At 46.4% G+C, this 16,012-nt stretch overlaps 1 protein-coding gene across 7 annotated transcripts; it reads left to right on the plus strand.

Annotated features, from left to right (window-relative positions):
* Positions 1 to 2,832: 2,832 nt before the first annotated feature.
* Positions 2,833 to 14,940, plus strand: MORN4 (MORN repeat containing 4). Of its 7 annotated transcripts, XM_025880932.2 has the most exons (7): positions 2,833 to 3,003; positions 3,899 to 3,991; positions 6,180 to 6,297; positions 11,042 to 11,139; positions 12,685 to 12,799; positions 13,201 to 13,310; positions 13,574 to 14,940. In XM_025880932.2, the coding sequence occupies exons 4-7, from the start codon at positions 11,073 to 11,075 to the stop codon at positions 13,720 to 13,722; spliced, it is 441 nt and encodes a 146-aa protein (XP_025736717.1). In that variant the 5' UTR covers positions 2,833 to 3,003; positions 3,899 to 3,991; positions 6,180 to 6,297; positions 11,042 to 11,072; the 3' UTR covers positions 13,723 to 14,940. The 7 variants fall into 7 exon arrangements, with proteins under 7 accessions (XP_025736717.1, XP_025736721.1, XP_025736719.1 ...); XM_025880936.2 differs by lacking the exon at positions 6,180 to 6,297; XM_025880934.2 differs by lacking the exon at positions 3,899 to 3,991.
* The last annotated feature ends 1,072 nt before the right edge of the window (positions 14,941 to 16,012 follow it).

Raw genomic sequence — 16,012 nt, forward strand, 5'->3', positions numbered from 1 at the left:
TTAAACATTTTTTGCCACGTAAACCATTTTAGGCAAAGATCCATACAGTTTCCTCTTCCAGTTAGAAGACATGTATTTCGCTTTCCTATCCAGACATCGAATAATTCATTAATACTTGCCTCTTGCATCCCAGGGATCACATCCACAGAGATGATCTCTTGGAATTATTCTTCTCATTTAGCCCGTAAGCTTCAAATTATTGTCAAGGAAAGCTGCAAGATTTAGAGTTCTCCCTTAAGAACTCTATGGAAGATTCTCAGAATTTATTTTTGATTCTACCCCTTAGCACTTGATTTTCCTTCTACTGAAAAAAAAGTGTCAATACATTCCCTATTACCTATGAAGAGCTAGCACTCACCAAATACTAAGCACGTGCCAGACATTGTTTCATGTCAAGTACACGGATATAACAGGATTACGTGTAAATGGCATTACAGGTCTTATGATGTTGGAAACTGAGTAAAGTAACTTGCCTATGGTCATGCAGCTGGTAAGTGGCAGGGCTGGATCCAAATCCAGGCAGACCAGCTCAATGCTTTTAACACTATATTGCCTCTTACTAAATATCTCTATAAGATGTGTTTTATATGTGATGTGGGAAGCAAAGGCAAAAGAAAAATTAAATTTCCTTACTACTTACAGCCCACTGACAAGTCCTTAAAACAGGCAAAATGACATTCCTCTAGGAACTCAGCTGTCCCAACGTTAATATTTTGCTAAGGGCAAAAGGCTTAGCTTAACATTATCCCGACAACGCCCCCCCACCCCCCGCCATCCTATAAGTTTACTTTAACATATAAACATTCCTTTAGAAACTTCCTTTATCTCTACCCCCCAAGATATCAGTTGGCAATCATCCCCCAAGCATATGACCTACCAATATACATCTGAAGGGTCTCATGACTAAGGTTTTATTAAACGGTGATAAATGACCTTTTCCTAACAACAGCTAAACCCCCTCAAAGTCTTGGAAACCCTGCTTCCATAATTCCTTAGAGATTCACGCTACCCCTTGAAAGTACATCACCGGCCGTTGCTCAGGAGCCCGGTGCCGCTCTCTCTGCCCACGGGCCCTGTCCCTGTGCTCTGTGCCCGTGCTTTAATAAAACCACCTTTTTGCACTCAATATAGCTCAGAAATTCTTTCTTGGCCATTGCCTCTGAACCCCAACATCTTTCCTAAATCGGCGTGTACCCTCTTCCTTTCCATTTTCACTGATGCCACATTACTTTTGAGACTCTCAATATGTCTTAGCTACATTATTAAAATAGCTTGTGAGTTTGTTCCTCTGCTTCCAATCTCTCTGGTTATCTCTGAGCATCACTACCAGATTAATTTTCTTAAAACGCTGGTTTCCTGGTGTCACTGCTCTGATTAAGAAACTACATTTTATATTGCAGTAAAAATGCATATTTATCATTTTAACCATTCCCAAGTGTACAGGTCAGTAACATTAAATACATTCACAATGTTGCATAACCATCACCACTGCCTATACCCAAAACATTTTAATCATCCCAACAAAAACTCTGTATCCATTAAACAATAACTTCCTCTTTCTCTAGCTCCTGGTAACTTCTACTTCTTGTGTCTATGAATTTGCCCATTCAAAACACTACATTTTGCAAACCATATCTTCCCCCTAATTTTTCAGGTTTCTCCATAACTTAACCACAGTCTATTTAACCTTATTTCATCAAATTTTCTAATATACTTTCTCTAATCTAATAAGATCTGTTTTCTTGACATGCCATTCTCTCAACAACCGTATTTATATTTATAGTCACTAGCACACAGTTTAGCATGCTTAACCATTGAGCGTCAGAGCTGGTTGAATCTTACAGGTCTGCTAGTCCAATCTCATTTTATAGGCTGGAGAACTTAATAACTTGCTTGAAGTCACACACACTTGGTGGCAGACATGGGATCTGAACACAGAATCCAAGTCCTTTTAAAACCATGTAAACTGCTGCTTATGGAGCACTTACAATGTCACAGACACAGTACTGAGCATTTTACACTGTAGTCTCACACAAGTGCTGGGGAGTCTTTATCATTATTATTATTTTCATCTTCTATTCCACAGATGAGGAAACGCCCAAATCAGAGAAGCAGTTTGTTTACTCTCTTCATGCACTTGCCTTCTTTTAATAATTAAATATAGTCTTGAATTTTTCCATGGGCATGAATCTTTTCTCCACATCTAGGCAGTAAGTCCCATGAGGGCAGCGATCATGTCTTTTCTAGCTGCATTCACATTGGCCAGTAAATAAACATGTGGTTAAAAGGAATGGCGTGCACGATATTTGGAGAATTTGCTCCAATCTTGACACTATATTTTAAACACAAAAGATCTGAGTAATGACAACAACACAAATCCTTACAATGAGTGAATGCAGAAGTGTCCGGGTATCACAGCGCTGGCATGGGGCTGACATTCATTAAACTGCGGCTGCCTGGTCCGGCATGTTACAAGTCACAAAGCTGAAACTCAAAAGCCAGGTTTGGGTTCTGTCCTTAAACTCCAGGGTGGAGCCATTTACAACTCCGCGCAGGATCCGAGCCGCTTGAGTTGGTGGTCACTGTTGTTTCTGACCCAGGTTTTGTTTTGGTTTTGTCGACATTTAGGCTAGGCTGTCTCTGAGTAGACGAGACCTAAGGTCTCTCTCTATCGGATGGCCGAGGTAGGACCGTTGGTTCAGCCCCACCCCTCTCTCCGATGTTTGACCCGAGCTCTTGAGACACTCTGCCCCGCACAAAGATGGCGCAGAGTCCGACTGGGCCAATGGAAAGTGGCGTTGCTCCCGGTTGCCTAGGTTACAGCCAATGGGCAGCGGGAATTGCGCCCAGTGCGGCCGCCCGGGATGGCGGCGTCAAGTGGGGCAGGCGTTGGTGGAGGTGTTGGGAGAGGCTGGTGGCAGGGGCGAGCCCGGCGGAGGCGCCGTCCCGGCCGCTGGAGCCCCGCGTCTGGGCGTGATTGTCATCCCGAAAGGCGGAGCTCAGGTTGGCCGGCAGCGCAGGAGGGAGGGGGCCAGGAGGGTGTGGTTGGTGAGGAAGGGACTGAGGAGCCCATCCCGAGATGACTGGCTGGGGATCGTGACTCCATCCAGGACGCGCTGACCAGAGGGCGGGGCCGGTGGGGTGCCGAGCCCGGGCCTCCGGTCTCTACCGCTGGGGCCGAGGCCAGGGAGAGCCCACGGTACCCGCTTGACGAGCGGGTGGGTGGGGGCTGCGTCCAGAAGGGATGGCAGACCAGTGTGAGCAGAGACCTGGCCCAGGCGGTAGAGCGGAGCTTGGGTAGAGGGAAAGATCGGTGCTGGGATGCAAGAACGGGGTGAGAGATCGACTAGGAAATGTTAGTTGGTCTAGGGCTTTGTTTGGCCTGGGCCCGCCTCTCACACTCTGGTGGAGCGACGTCCCACACAACGAGGCTTGGGGAATGGGATGCCTCAATTAGTGGATGGTGGCACGCCTCCTGGGTAGCATCTCCAAACTGCATAGGTATCCGCAGGAGTAGCTCGGCTTTATTAGAACTCGGTCCAGGCATTTACTTTTTCATGAAATAGGATGGCAGTCCTCAGCACCCTCAAGTCTTTTTTTTTTTTTTTTTAATCTTCTTTCTGGTGTCAGGATTTTCTTCCCACTTTCCCTAAAGTCCCATAGTCTTCCTAAATAAGACCAGTCTTCCTAAATAAGACCTTTATCTAGTAGCAAAACATTTTTTTTTTTACTTTTCGAGTTCAAGGAAGACTTATAGTAAAAAGACTTGTAGACTTATAAGAAAAACAGTTATTTCAAGCTCATTTAAAACACTTTAAAAGGAATGTGTGACTTTTTGTTCTAGGTTTCTTACAAGCCTAATTTTTGTTCACCAAAGTCTTCCTTTTCTTCTCTTTAGGATTCTAAAAGCCTAAGACTGCTTTCTTTATAATTAAGAAAACTTTGACAAGACGTTCATACTCTGGGGAGGCTTTGGAGGAACAATGTAAAGGTATATGTAGGGAAAGCTGGCTGCCTCAAAGCAATATTCTTAAAGTGAAAATCTGTTCCTCTTTATGTTAGCTTTTTTGTTGTTGTTGTTTTTAATCCTCTGAATTTGAACAGAAGACATCTTGAATGCATAAATATTTTGTAGCAAGTTTGATTTCTAAACTCTAAAAAAAGACAAATGGAATGGAAACAAAAGTTAACATTCCTGTCTCCAAGTTCTATTTGGAAATGTCTGGGTGAGGAGAAAATAAAGAGGGCAGGGATGTAGTCTGTTGTGCCGACCAATAGTATATTCAGTTCCGGGACAAAAGTAATTTTCTTTTAGATAAGTGTTTGGATTGATCCTTTGCAACCCATCTATCAAAAGAGCAGAAAGGGTGGGTATCTGTTTAAAAGCCTGAATCTTCTTGGTTTTGTGACTAGATTCCATATGTATAGCTGAAGCCTAAATTCCTAGGCTACGTGTTCTCTTTAAGAAGATTTTTTGGGTAACTGATATAAATACTGATTTGCATCCTTCTTAAAGTGTTGGGTTTTCAGTCTTCATCAGCGCCGGCTATCCTGTATTAAACTAGACTTGTCTCAATGACCATGATTTCTTTTTGGGTCAGTGGCTGTACAGCTGACAATTACTTAGCAGGCTAATTATAGAAGTCATAAATGAAAATCACTGTCCCAGGTGGTAACAGTACCAATTATTTGGACATAGGTAGAAGTTTCTAGTCAAATGTGTTCAACCATGGCCTGAGACCCATAGAGTCCACGTGTGTCCTTTAGTTAGCACTTCCGATTGTTTTCTTGGGAATGGACATCATGTTGACCAGCAACTATTGAAGGGAGTTTGCTCTGTCTCCCTAGATAAAAAAAGGAATGGAAATGGACTTTTGGAAAAACAAATGAGAGAGGAGGTGGCGGGGTTAGGTGGAGAGATGATGTTCCAGTTACTATAGCTGTATAACATTATACCCCAACCTCAGCTGCTTAAAACAACCGAGTGATGCTCACAGATTCTGTGAATCAGGAATTTGTAGAGGGCATCATGGGGATGACCTCGCTCAGCTCCATGCTACCTTAGATGGGATGCCGACTCAGTGGCTGGGAGCTAGAATCATCTGAAGGCTCCTTTGCTCACAGCTGGTGCCTGGGGTAGGCTGATTCAAAGATGAGAATTGCCAACCGGTGCACCAACACATGTGGCTCTTTGTGGCTCAACTTCCTCATAGCACAGTAGCCCCACTGTAGTTAAGGCTTCTTCTGTGGTGGCTCAGGTCTCCAAGCGCAAGCGTACCAGTGAGCAAGAGGGAAGATGCATCACCTTTTCTGATCTGACCTCAGAACACATCATCTATTCCATCGTGTTCTATCGGTTGAAGCAATCACAAGCCTGCCCCGATTCAAAGAAGAGGAGTTAGACTCCACCTTTTGATGGGGCAGTGGCAAGGTCAAATTATAGAACGCGTAATACAGGAGATACTACTGCAAGTGTCTTTGGAAATTACAATCTGCCACATTTGGTAATTAGAGGATGATCTTTTCAGGTTCATTGACATCTTTAAAAACTTTAGGATCTATTCCCTCAGAGCTAACAGCATACCAAGAGTGGCTAGTTTTACAATTTGAGGGGCCGAATAGTACTTTGTCCAAAGATAGTCTTCAAACTGGAGAAACGCCATTCCCTTTCTTTCAGGGACCTTCTGTTGCTCCCTCTGAAACAAGTGGGATGCCACTATGTGGAAGTTTCACATAGCCTTAAGAAAAAGTAAACAGATGCTGGAGTCTGCTGCCCCTGAGCCCCTGGGCAGTCAGACTGACTCCTCACGAGGCACCGCAGTAACTCCTTCCAGACCTCGGAGTGAAGACAAGTTTACAGCTGCCAGACATCAAAAGGAAATGCCCTTATCTTATCATCTCCCTGCATAAATCATGATTCTGTATTTATGTTTCGGAATCGTTGTTTAGTGATAAGATTTATTATAAGATACGGCCTTTAAGATTCTGACTTGTTTTGAAGGAATGAAATATTTCAGATTTGTTCCATAAGCTGACTTTTAGTATGCCGACTTCATTAGTTCTGGAAAGAGCTGAAGACGGCCTATAGTTGTCAAAGCCTTTCTGGACTGGAAAGAGTTTTCCTCTGCAGTTTCGATGGAAAACTGCTTCTCTTCCCCTCATTAATGTTGTATTTGCAGTGGAGTCATGCTGACCTCTACCCCAGGCACACTGATCCTGGGCTGACAACAAGAGGCTTGAGCCTGAACTTGGATGCTGACCTTGTGGAACATTGGTGGAGCAGAGATGGCACACCAGGTACCAGCGTCTCCCATCAGAGAACACAGCCCCAGAGCTTTCCAGGGGCTTTAAGACAAGAAGAAAATGATCCCTGCCTCGGGACATCTTCTGCTATGTGAGAGAGCCTGGGCATGGAGCTCCCGAGTAGCAACAGCGAGAAAATCCCTGGTGGAGCTGTGGGAGGGGCTCCCAGACATCACTGGAAGAGCTTCCCAAGCTGGCCTCATTATGGGGGTAGAAATGAATGTTGCTCCCTGTTTGGGTGAGAGCCAGGGATTCTCAGGACTCATCTGTCCTCATAGCTGGGAGGAAATGAGAGCTTTGAGACAGGGCCAGGACCCAGAAGATGTGATTGAGCCCCGCTCTGTTCAGGCCCAGATGTTTGCACATCAGATCATTTCTGGGCTCACGGCATCTATATCCAAAAGCATCATGACATAGGCCAAAATTAAAATATTCCATGGGATGGCCATAAAAAACAGACAAGTGGCAATTGTAGTTTACTTTCTCTCACCTTAGAATTTACCTCAGGCAAAATTGCTGATTTTTTTTCCAAATGTTATTTGAATCATATTGGTAGCATTTTTATACTGAGACTTTAGAGAAATTTCCATTACAGTAAGTGAATGTGTGAGTTGAGGTGTCTATTTTGGAAGGAGGAAAAGAATAATATTTAAGGGACAGGGCCTGGTGGTGTTCTAGGTACTTTCATGTACTTATTTAATTTATTTTTTAAGATTTTATTTATTTATCTGAGAGAGAGAACAAGCAGAGGGAGAGGGAGAAGCAGGCTTCCCACTGAACAGGGAGCCCGAAGTGGGGCTTGATCCCAGGACCCTGAGATCATGACCAGAGCCAAGGCAGACACTTAACCGACTGAGCGATCCAGGCACCCCAGTGTATCTTATTTAATTTAAACCATGCCAATTCTCTGAAGTAGGTATATTTTCTGCACTTTACAGGGCAGGAGACCAAGATTTAGAGGCATTTAAGTAACCTTCCCGAAGTTACACAGTGCACCGGGATGGGAGCCTCGGTGTTGGCGCTCCTGGGCCCACATGCCACTGTATTACACTGGGAGGCACGTGGGATAGGAAGACAGGATGGGGTTTAGGAGCATGGGCCCCAGAGGCCGACCCCCAAGTCTCTGCTTCTAACTTGCACATGTTAGCTAGGGTACCTTGGCGAACTTACTTACCCTCTCTACCCCTCAGTTCCCTCATCCGTAAAGTGGAAATGATAGTACTACCCACCTCATAAAGTTGTGAGCTGAAATTAGATTACGTATTTCAAAAGCACTGATAGCACACAGGAAGGAGTCCATTCCTGTTAGTTGCTGTTGTAAAGATATTTCAAATAGCTTCTCTGGGGTTAGCTCAGTTGATTCCAGAGGGTTGTGTTGGCTGACCTGGAGTATAAATAACCCAGCCCCGTCTACCATCACAATTTGGAGAATACAAACTAATGTACATCTTGTTTTAGTTGAACATTTAAAGCATCATTTTAGTATCAAATGTGCCAGATCCCTCTTGTACCAAGGAACCTACTCTCTGTAAGCCCATCTTGATGTTCCATAATGGAAACAGCAATACAACCGTTAACACTGTGTGTGATTTGGGCTTCTCTGGGACTTGAAGAAAGCTGGCTGTTGGCATCAGGCCGCAGGGATTTAAAAATCCACTCCTGTTTGGTCCTCCAGGCCTGGCCCCCATGCTCTGAAGAAGAGGTGCACTTGTCCTATTGGAACTCAATCAGATGCTTGAGGGTTAGACTCTAGGTTCATTTTTTTTAAAGGTTTTATTTATTTATTTGAGAGAGAGAGAGTGCACAAGGGAGTGGGGAGGGGCAGAGGGAGAGGGAGAAGCAGACTCCCGGATGAGCAGGGAGCCCAGATGCAGGGTTCCATCCCAGGACCCTGGGATCATGACCTGAGCCAAAAGCAGACACTTAACCGACTGAGCCACCTAGTCACCCCTCTAGGTTCATTTTTTTTTAAAGATTTTAGTTACTTGGGGTGCCTGGGTGACTCAGTCGTTAAGCATCTGCCTTTGGCTCAGGTCATGATCCTGGGGTCCTGGGATCGAGCCCCACATTGGGCTCCCTGCTCAGCAGGAAGCCTGCTTCTCCCTCTCCCACTCCCCCTGCTTGTGTCCCCTCTCTCGCTGTGTCTCTCTCTGTCAAATAAATAAAAAATCTTTTAGAAATAGTGATAGAGAGAGAGAGTGAGTGAGCGGATGAGCAGGGGGGAGGGGAGAGAAGCAGGCTCCCTGCTGCAGGGAGCCCGATGCGGGGCTCGATCCCGGGACCCTGGGATCATGACCTGAGCTGAAGGCAGATGTTTAACCCACTGAGCCACCCAGGCGCCCCCCTTTAGGTTCATTATTAATAACAGGGGACCTTTCAATAGTGATTTATAGATCAGAGAACTTTCACACATAGTTTATCTGTTTATTGGAGTAGTAGCCCCCACACTTTCAAATGTGTAGCAATCCAACGATGTGCTTTTTAAAACTGCAGATTCCCCGGCTCTAACTTACAGAATCTGATTCAGTAGATCTGGGTGTGGGCCTAGGACTCTGCATTGTCACAGTCACTTGCAAAAATGTATTGCTTAGATCTGGGAAAGATGAAGAGATGAGTAAACAGACCTGGAAATTAAATAAGAAGTAGGGATTGCACTTGTAAAAATATGTCAAATGCTTGTTTGTCTCTGTTCATATTTAATGATATTTTAGGTATCTTAACCCCCTTCTTATAGGATATCTTTTTTTTTTATTAAAGATTTTATTTATTTGACAGAGAGACACAGCGAGAGAGGGAACACAAGCAGGGGGAGTGGGAGAGGGAGAAGCAGGCTTCCCGCTGAGCAGGGGCCCCGATGCGGGGCTCGATCCCAGGACCCTGGGATCATGACCTGAGCCGAAGGCAGACGCTTAACGACTGAGCCACCCAGGCACCCCTAGGATATCTTTGAATACAAGCATTCTTTTACTGCACACGTGAAGCCATACCTAGCCAGTCTCCAAATGTTACTGGGTTGTTTGTTTTTCTATAATATCTCTGTCACAGCCACTCCTTCCTTCTGCTCCCATTACACTGTTATCCCCTTAGTTCAGGCCTTACGATCTCGTACCTGGGTCTGTCAGTTAGCTTTTGCTGGGTAATAACACACCACCTCAAAACAAAGTGGCTTAAAACAACCACCATGTATTTAGTCCGTCATTCTGTGTGTCAGTAATTTGGACCTGGGCTCAGGAGCAGCTCTGCTGGTCATACCGGAGCTCACCCATGCATCTGTGGGCAGTTGGGAGAGCAGCTCTACATGACCCCTTGTCACCAGCCAACTCGCCCGGGCTTGTCCACATGGGGGCAGGATAGTTCCAAGTGCAGTGAGAGGGCAAGCCCCGTGTGGACGAGCACTTTCCAAACCTCTACCCACCCAGACCGAGTGGGTGGAGGAATAAAGTGCCTGTTAATGGAGGTGTTGCCATGTCACATCACAAGGGCACAAGCAGAGGGAGAGCAATTTGTGCTCATTTTCACAGTCTCCTGAATGATCACATCTCCTGCCTTGCAAGCTTTTCTGGCTGTGGGCTCTGCTGCTCCAAAGCATCCTGTTTCCTGCTGCCACGTTCATTTCCCGTAAGCACTGCTTTCATATTTTGTGCCTGTTCATAAGCTCCCAGAGCTTTCGTCTTTCCCCTGCCTTATTAGCTGTAAACTCTTCTGCCTAGCTTTCCAAGGTCTCCTTAGAGTAGCCGGACCTGAAAAGCAGAGCGTGCAATACAAGAGAAAAAGAACTAGCAGCAGTCAGAGGAGGCTGGGACACTAGTCCAGCCCGGCCACAGACTAGCTCTTCACTTCTCTTTCTCCATCTATGAAATGACGGAGTTTGGATTTAAATCTGAGAGGTCTTTTTTCAGATTTCAGATTTCCTCTGAGTACCTAGACAAACTTAATTCCTATTACTCCTTAAATAAACCTTCCACTGCAGTAAAACCCAGCTTATTAGTTTCCCACTGAACATCCAGCTTACATAGCTCTTTGTGCTTTCATTCCCCAGGTTTTCTCCATGGGCAACTGCCCTTTGCTTTCTTGGCTGCTTGTTTTCAGTTGTGCCCAGCCCTTGTCTCTCCGTTCATCTCTGCCATCCAGTTTGGCACTTAATGACATTATCTCTCATATTGTTCTGTTTCAGTTATTAGTCTTACCAGCTAGACTGTAAACTCATTGAAGGAAGAGACTGTATTTTATACATCAACTAAACACATAGTAGCTATCAAGCAAATTTATTTGTAGATTAATCCTCAATTTCTATCCCAGGTCATAGATAATAGGAACTAGCTGATAACTTTTTTTTTAAGATTTTATTTATTTATTTGAGAGAGATAGAAACAACATGAGTTGCGGGGGGGCGGGCAGAGGGAGAGAGAGAATCCCAAGCAGACTCTGTGCTGAGCGATCACAAGACCCTGAGATCACGACCTGGGCTAAAACCAAGAGTCGGACACTTAACCGACTGTGCCACCCAGGTACCCCAGGCTGATAACTTTTAAAACCAGTAGGAGGATAAGACTGCTTGAGCAGAGGTGGTGATGATGAGGGTGGGGGTGGGGGGAGAAGTGGGTATGTTTGTTAAATGTATCCAAGGTACTATATACTTACTGGGCCGGTTAGTTGATAGAATGTATCTGCAAAATTGGTTTGCAAGCCTTTCCTCCAGCCATCCTGTGACTCTGGTTCTCACCCCTGTTTCCTGCAGTCATTATCCTTTTCTTCCGTACGCTGTCACCATGACCCTGACAAAAGGTTCCTTCACCTACTCCAGTGGGGAAGAATATCGAGGCGAGTGGAAGGAAGGTGAGAGCATCCCTCCCTCCCCCCCCCCGGGGATCAAGTGATGAACACTTCATTTGGCTGTAGGACAGATACATCAGGCTATAGAAGTCAACTGGATGAGTCTTCATGTCTAATTCCAGGATTTAATCTGAATAGTAATAGTGCCTTTCCTTTTCTTTGATTTTAGGATTAAATAAAGGAATTAGAAAATGCCATTGGTTGCCCAGTCTCCAGCAATGAGTTAAATCTTTCTGCTTCGGAATATAAAGTGTCTTAACATCTTTTTATCCTTTTGTGTTATTATTTGGGAATTGTTTTTATAAATACTCATGTACCAGGGAGAGTAAAATGAATTATTTTGAGTGCCTACAAACTAGAAAGTACAGAATTCATTGCAATGACTTGGTTCCGATGAATTTAAAAAGTTAAGGAAGATCTGGAAATTAGGACAGATAGGTACTCAAGAGCAAATGACAGTCATTGCCTTGAATTTCCTGTGACAGCTCATTGCATTTGGAAGTATCTAGTCACAGGATTGGTGAAATTCTTCAGAGCCTGAGAAACACAGTCTGACCACTTAAAAGCCTCGTGGGGCCAATCCTAGCAAGCCACAAACTGCCCCGAGGAGCCTTGACTTCCTACCGTTGTGCCAGTGAAGAGAAGTTTAGACCATTTCGACATTCACCCCATTCTTTTCACGTTAGATCCCTACAGCTCATGAATTCTTGAGCCCTGAGAGGAGAAACTGGGCAGATGGGATATGACCTTGCTCGGTACCTCCCCTGCCTTTCTCCTGCCTCCCCAACACCTGCTGTCCCCTCAAATCTGGCCCATTAGAGGTGCCATTCTGCCAGGCGGTCTCTATCCCCGGGAAGAACTCCCTCATACTCTGTTAGAAAGATGTGATTGCTCCTCCCGCATCTTGCTGTTTTCTGGTCAGTTCAATGGGTAAGCACAGCCCTACTGATGGAACAAAGCCCGAATCAGTGTTGACAGTCAGCCGGTTAGGTTTGCTCCCTAGCTTCACAGTGCCGTGTAGCACTGTTTTCTCGCAGAGAGGCAACAGAAGTAAGTGGTGAGGGCTGTCCGGCCAGGATGCCTGCTGCATTTTTCATTCTTGCTCTGCCATTCAACAGCTCTGTGGTCGTGAGTAAGTGATTTAGCTTCTCCTAGCCTTGCTTTCTGCATCTGTGAAATGGGAATAATAATAGTACTGTGCCTACCTCTTAACGTCATGAGGATTAGATAGGATGATAAATACTGTGCTCAGAAGAGTGCCTAACACATAGTGAAGGCGCTCTGGTAGCTAGTGTTATTTTTCAGCGCTCTCTTACTCATACCAAGAGAGACCTGCTCCACATCTGATGCTTGTGACAAGGTGGGAAGGTCCCAGGAGCCAGATTTTCCTGGTGCCTGACTCTGGGTAGTAGTTCTCTGCCCAGCTAACATCACTGCTTCTCTTCTTTGCTTTGTGCATCAGGTGACGAAAGACAAGGGATGTTAGGCAGCGGGGGGTCCCTGAAGCTGCCCCATCCCAACCTGACAACCGTCTCTCTCTTTGCTCAGGCCGCAGACATGGTTTTGGTCAACTGTTGTTTGCAGATGGTGGCATCTACCTGGGTCATTTTGAGAATGGGCTCTTTAATGGCTTCGGGGTACTGACCTTCTCCGATGGCTCAAGGTAAGTCCTGGGTCATTCCTTTCTCAGCTTTGATAGTGATTAAATAGCTGGTCAGACCTGAGCTTGGCCCAGGCCCTCTGAAAACAGGCAAGAAGTAAGCAGTTCTTTTATTAGTTACTTTATAAATAGTTCTAAAATTTGAAATGGCAAGGAGCCGAGTGACCTTCCACCCGACTGCCATTCTCTTGTGTTACCTCCTTGAGATTAGAGCCCCATATCACACATGCTCTCTGGCCCTCCTCTGCCAGTTGGGAATGGAGTGTATGGGGGCAGGGATTCTGACACAAGCAGAATCCGCTCAGCGCCTTGGCGTTAATAAGTAACACTCACTGGTAGCTGCTTCACAGTGAATCTCCATAGCTCACTACCCACCCTGCCTCTCCCATCTCATGTTTCTGCAGGTATGAGGGGGAGTTCGCCCAGGGCAAGTTTAACGGCGTCGGAGTCTTCATTCGACATGACAACATGACATTTGAAGGGGAATTTAAAAATGGCCGAGTAGACGGTTTTGGTAAGTCACGGCCCCGCAGGACGGGCGACCGGGGGGAGCATACTGCGGGGGGAGTACACCTGGTTAGCTTGGATGCTTTCGGGGATGTCTACCAATCCCTAGCGACCAGGCTCTGACGCTGGTCTGTTGAACTTACCCGTCCAGTGCTCCCGCTCTCAGGAGTAAAGCTGCAGGTTTTCCTTCCTGCCGCTCCGTGGTACCAAGCTGCTTTCTGAGTCACGCACGCCCTTGTCAGTCCCATATTTCCTCTGTCCCCCTCAAAGGCCTGCTGACCTTCCCTGATGGTTCTCATGGAATACCCCGCAACGAAGGTCTGTTTGAGAACAACAAGCTGCTGCGGCGTGAGAAGTGCTCCGCGGTCGTGCAGCGGGCCCAGAGTGCCTCCAAGTCGGCCAGAAATCTCACTGCCTGACGGGCATCGTGCACCCGCTCCCAGGCACAGGCCAAAGCGCAGGCCCCGTGACGCCCTCGAGGCGAATCCATGAACCAGATGGGAGAGGAGATGAGAATGCCAACGGAGCAGAGGCCCGGAGACATGCCCCCTCACCTGCCCGGTGGGGATTCAGTGACGAAAGTCGTGAGGATTCTGGCCCCCCGGCCCACAGCAGGGTCACCAGTTCTGTCTCTGCCTCTCTCCCTAGTTGGTATTCTGTGTCCCTAACGCCTCGGGTCGCCCAGTGCAGACCTGCTTCTACTCGATTTCCTGCCGACGGAGGCAGAATCTCTTCATTCTGCCTGTACTGGGGGCAGATGATCCTGGTCCCACGTTAGGGCTAGTGCTTTGTGCTACCCTGGAGAAACAAGGAGAAACATAGGGGTGGCTTAGACAGCTCCGCAGTCCTGTGAAAGTCAAAGCCAGAGCGTTTCCTTGTGTCACCCCCTCATTGGCTGCTGGTTGGCTTCATGGCTCCAGGCCTTCCACTTTGTCCCCCCAAGCTGGTATTTGTGTCTGCTTGTCCCCCTGTGAAGGGTACGGTAAGAGTGCGATTTCCCTCTCCCCTGACTGTACAAGCTGTCTTCCTTACCTGAGTTCCAGCAGCTAATTTGTGCCCCTTTTGTGCCTCTCTCCTTCCTTAGACACGGGACAGGATCCCTTTTGGGGAACAGTCAAGAAACTGAGACGAGGAGTCATCTCATAACGTGTATTTGTTACTTACTCTGGGGCAGAGGACAGGCATCTCTGGGCCACTTAAGGCCCTACCGTGGAGTAATTGAATTCTTAGGGGTGGCTTGGGCTGACACAGCCCCTTCCCAGCAGACCTGTAGGTCAGACCCACCTTAACCCCTTGGAGCTTGGGGAGAATTGGACCCATCCTAGGACCGAAGTGAACCAAAAGAGAGTTTGGCTTCTTACATTTGGTTTCCTATTAACTCTTCCACCACAAGCTTAGCCTTCAGGCCTGGGGGTCAGATCTGGACGGTTAGGATCCCTGCATAGTTCATCATGGAGGCCTCCAGTTATCCCAGAACCCAGACATGCCCACTCCACTCCCAGCCCCTTATCCTCACACTGAATGTCTCCTCAACAGCAGATTGTGGTGGAGATTATAGCCGTGTGCCTCTGTTCTCTGAGTTGTACTGTAGAAACAAGTGTTTATGGGGAATAAACAAATCACCAGAACTGCCTATACTTCGTTGACTCTTGCTCTGCATCCTCATCATGGATCAACCCATTTGGTGTTTCCAAAAGTTCATCACAGATGGGGGCTTGGAACTGACACTGCACACTTTACTACATAGTACCTAATTCTCAAAACCTCTGTAAGGCAGGAGTTTTTTTTTCTTTTAAATCAGACAGGCTCAGGTTGCCCAAACTAGGAAGTGGCAGAGTTGGGTGGGATTTGTATCCTGGTTTTTCTGATTCCAAATCACTTGCCACTGTACTTCTTTTGTCCTGAGTGTCCAGAGTGCCCACATCCTGAGACCAGTTATTGTCACACCTGCTAGGTAACCTTGGGCAAGTCAACTCCTGCCTGGGTTTCCCTTTTTCTGCAACAGTACCTCCCCAACTGAGTTAATGTGCAGTGTTCACCTGCCACGCTAACCCCTTCACATGCGTGATCTTATGGAGCCCTGAGAGAAAGGAACTGTTACTATCCCCAAATTACAGATTGGATCGGGCACTTAAGTAGTGCCCAAGGTCCCATCGTCCCTAAGGGGCAGATCTAAGAACTTAAACCCAGGCCTGCTTAATTTAAGCCCAGAGGCTGAGTACTTGACCAGTACACTGACCAGCCTCCCGAGCCCTAAATTCTGCCCCGTCACTAAGCTGGATTCTCCTCTGAGCCCAGATCTGGACGTTGCCTTGTGAGAAGAGCCCAAGTGCTAAGCCCCAAGATTCAGTACCATCCAGATGGCCAATTTCAGTTGAAGATTGATACCTTTTATAGTCTCTCCTCTAGGCTTTGCCCTAAACAAGGATCTCTTTACCTTTCTTTTTAGCCAGAGTAATTTTTAAAACATTCATCTCTGGTTTACTGCCACTAGTCAAGTATCACTGAATAAGGTTAAACATTTTTTGAGAAAGCAGCCTTTTTGGTTAATGTGCTGAAGTGTTTCTAAATATCTCAGTTGAAACTTTTTGCCTCCTACCTCCCATTCGGAACTTCAACAAGCCTTTCCCCTAGGCCACCACTGATCTAATACCTCGTTTGCTGTGGACTCTTAGGGCCTCCCAGAGCTAGGAGAAAGCAGACCTTGAA

This window comes from Callorhinus ursinus, unplaced genomic scaffold (assembly GCF_003265705.2).
Source record: "Callorhinus ursinus isolate GAN/ISIS: 27379988/994484 unplaced genomic scaffold, GSC_fseal_2.0 scaffold20, whole genome shotgun sequence".
In the NCBI taxonomy this organism is placed as follows: domain Eukaryota; kingdom Metazoa; phylum Chordata; class Mammalia; order Carnivora; family Otariidae; genus Callorhinus; species Callorhinus ursinus.